Here is a 3,337-nt window from a genome sequence, read left to right as displayed (position 1 = left end):
TAAAAATAAAATCATCACATTTGAAAAACAGTTTTTAGTTTTCGAATACGTTATTTATTTGGATTTTATTGCAAAGTGGAAATATTCTGACCTTCTGAAGGGATGCGCCAGAGACTTGAAAGTATAACGAATTATAATGAATTATGAAGCAAAGACTCCATTATAATCATTTCTTAACCCTTAAGTTACCGAAAAAAAATTATACACTAAAACGGATTTTTTTTGTGTTCTTGTGATATTGTAGATCCACCAGTTTCCGGCTTGGACCAATTGTTTTCGGAGATCGTTTATATAAATATATTTTCCTTGCAAACCTTAGTCAGCAAACAATGAATACTGCGTAGAAATAGTTTTCATCGCAAACCTTGCTCGGCGAACAATGAATACTGCGTACACGAAGAAATAGTTTTTCTTGCAAACCTTGCTCGGGTAACAATGAATACTGCATACACGAAGAAATAGTTTTCCTTGTAAACCTTGCTCAGCGAACAATGAATACTGCGTACACGAAGAAATAGTTTTCCTTGCAAACCTTGCCCAGCGAACAATGCGTACACGAAGAAACAGTTTTCCTTGCAAACCTTGCCCAGCGAACAATGAATACTGCGTACACGAAGAAATAGTTTTCCTTGAAAACCTTGCTCAGAGAACAATGAATACTGCGTACACAAAGAAATAGACAAAATTGTAATTGGATAAAACAGAACATTAACAAAACAGAAAATTATAGAAAAATAGTTTAAAAAGGTAATAATTTAAAAACGTTCATGCCGGTAGAAATTCGGTTGAGTTGGAGTATTATTTCATTAATCTGTCCGTATTATCATTGAAGCTGAATTCTAGAATTTTACTGGTTAGAATAGGTGAGGTTTGTGTGTGTTTTTTCCATTCCTTTAAAATAATTTTTTTCCAAACGTTCTGTTTTATTAGTGTAATGTTTTGTCATGGAACCAGATGAAATATTGAATATCCTGGCCACAAACCTTGTTCAGCGAACGTTATAATCTCGCTGGTCCTCCCGTAGAAATCGTCATAGTCCGAGTAAGCATCATCGTCTGAGGTGGTTGTTGACGAGGAATCGGAGTACATGGAGTGCGGATCTGTAGGTGGCACAGGGGGCACCCCACCGGCTCTGGTGAGGGTTGCCAGGACCAGCTCGCGGGGCAGGGCCCGCTTTACCTGGGGCTTGGCTTTCAAGCCCAGCTTGGTGAGGATCTGGAGCTTGATGGCTTCCAGTCTGGAACAATGTTGACTTATTATGGAATAAATCTACAATCTAGGATGTTAAACATGCAACATTTAGCGACACCCCAAACCACCTAAACCCAGTCCAGTACCGTGATTCTGTATGTTTTTCTCTAGCTTAAAGTACGTTAATCGGCGTTAAATGAGTCGCATGTAATGTACATAATAGGAGTTTTGATGACGATGGATCAGGATCAGGGTCCAGATGCCAAAGGAGTTCGGATGACGTAATAAACAGTAAACACGCCACTAATTTAACGCCCATTCAGTTAACGCAAAAGTCCCTGTAATAACCCCCCAATAACCCCCCAGGACAGTTAACTAAGTCGGACTAAAAATATATATATTCTCATTTCAATGAGAACACGAAACGGAATAAGGCAAAGAAAATAATAAAAAAATAGTTAGCGACCGAGTCTCGAACTTTATCCGAAGGTTACAGAAAAACCCTTTTTATCATTAACCTTAAAAGGTTTCGGTAGCTCAATTGGCAGAGTCGTTACTTTCGGATATAAAAGAGCACTGGAACATTTTTTGAAAGTTCACAATATAGTCTTCCAACCCTGGAGAGCGGATTTTAACTAAGAGGCTTGATTGAGTGGAATTTATTTGGAATTGTGGAAGTAAGAACTTGTTGAGTTGTGTAGTTGTGGACATATGGACCTGTGGACTTGTGGACATGTAGACTTTTGGACTTTTAGATACATGGACTGATGAAGTTTTGGACCTGTGGACATGCGACTCACCTGATGGAGTCAGCCGGGCGAGGCCTGGCACAGCCCGGACAACCAGCCACCGCTCCTGCCGCCGTGGCGCCTAGCAGCGCGGCCAGCAGCACCACCAGCACCACCAGCACCAGCCCGCCCATGTGCCCGCTCATCTCACCGCCCCCCGCGCCGCCCCGCACGCCCGCCCATCGCCGTCCCCCCTCACTCTTCAGCGTCCTGACTGGAGTCAGCTCTGAGCTAAACAACAAGGTATCCCCTTCAATTGCTGCCACTGGCACTCCGATCTCAAAAAACCCACAAAGGGAAGCCGACCTTCTCTCAAATCTGCTTTTTGTTCGTATCGTCTTCTTCCGAAACTTTGTCACCTGGAATTTTGGTATATTTTGTTGGAGATTGCCTTTAATCACTTTAAGACTGTTTGTTTTCTTCAAATCCCTGTTCCAAAAACCCAATACTTTCTCTATCCGTATTGTCTTCTTCTTCTGAAACTTGGCTATCGGGTATACTGGAATGTTTTCTTTAAAATCGTCTTCAATTGCTTTCCGACTAATTATATTCTCCAAATCCACGTTCCGAGGTTCCAATACTTTCATAAACCTATTTCTTCCTCAGAATCTTCGCTACTTGGTCTTTTACTATATTTTCTAGATCTTTATTTTTAGATCGTCTGCAATATTTTGATGTCCGAATTGTTTCTCTAATTCGTTGTTCTATCTTCTCAATACTGTTAAAAAAATTTCAATATTTCCTTTTTAGATCGAGATTACTTATTTCTGTACCTTTCTTTATTGTTGATTCTTAGTCTTTTACTTTAATATTTGATTTACAAATTTTTTTGGTTTGCATCGAAGTTTTCTTTAATATTGTTCTCTGATATTTCTAACGGTTTTTTGATAAGTTAATCTTCTCTGATGGTATGCAAATCAGTCTGAAATACTTGGTCTGAGAACTCCCAATCCTTTGTGATTTATAAGTACAATATTTGAAGAAGAAATATTTCTGATTTTCAAACTTATTTTTCTCGTATTTAATATAGCTGAAGCAAAATATTTCGAGCTTGAAAAGGTTTGGCACTGTTGATTATCATAAATTTGACACCATATTTTCGAGACAATATAATTTGGTCCAATTCCTAGAACTTTAAACTAAATTTACTTTTTTAACAACTTTTGTGCCACTATTTTAGTAATCTAATTTTTGCCCGAAAAACATCCTTGTACACTCTTGAAGAACAAATCTCATATTTTTTGACAAGATTATTTTAACCAACACTTCAATTTAAATTATTTGAGCACCCTTCACCGCAAAATAATTTTCAACTTGTCACAAATATGAAAATGTCAGTTTTGAACTGTGCGCACTCT

General features: G+C 38.5%; 1 protein-coding gene across 1 annotated transcript; it reads right to left on the bottom strand.

Annotated features, from left to right (window-relative positions):
- Positions 1-780: 780 nt before the first annotated feature.
- On the bottom strand, positions 781-2,125 carry LOC149409866 (uncharacterized). The gene is made up of 2 exons (XM_089649256.1): positions 1,992-2,125; positions 781-1,237 (listed from the first exon to the last, which is right to left on the bottom strand). The coding sequence occupies exons 1-2, from the start codon at positions 2,123-2,125 to the stop codon at positions 943-945; spliced, it is 429 nt and encodes a 142-aa protein (XP_089505382.1). The 3' UTR covers positions 781-942.
- Between the last annotated feature and the right edge of the window lie 1,212 nt (positions 2,126-3,337).

The sequence above is a fragment of the Hesperophylax consimilis genome, chromosome 29 (genome assembly GCF_061612785.1).
Source record: "Hesperophylax consimilis isolate HC1 chromosome 29, BYU_Hcon_1.0, whole genome shotgun sequence".
In the NCBI taxonomy this organism is placed as follows: Eukaryota; Metazoa; Arthropoda; class Insecta; order Trichoptera; family Limnephilidae; genus Hesperophylax; species Hesperophylax consimilis.
Note: the sequence above shows the minus strand (reverse complement) of the source record. Positions and strands in the feature narration are given on the sequence as shown.

Coding starts and splice junctions, on each gene's coding strand:
- LOC149409866 (XM_089649256.1), bottom strand. CDS start 2,125: ATGAGCGGGCACATGGGCGGGCTGGTGCTGGTGGTGCTGGTGGTGCTG. Junction 1,238..1,991: donor CGCCCGGCTGACTCCATCAG/GTGAGTCGCATG, acceptor ACATTGTTCCAG/ACTGGAAGCCATCAAGCTCC.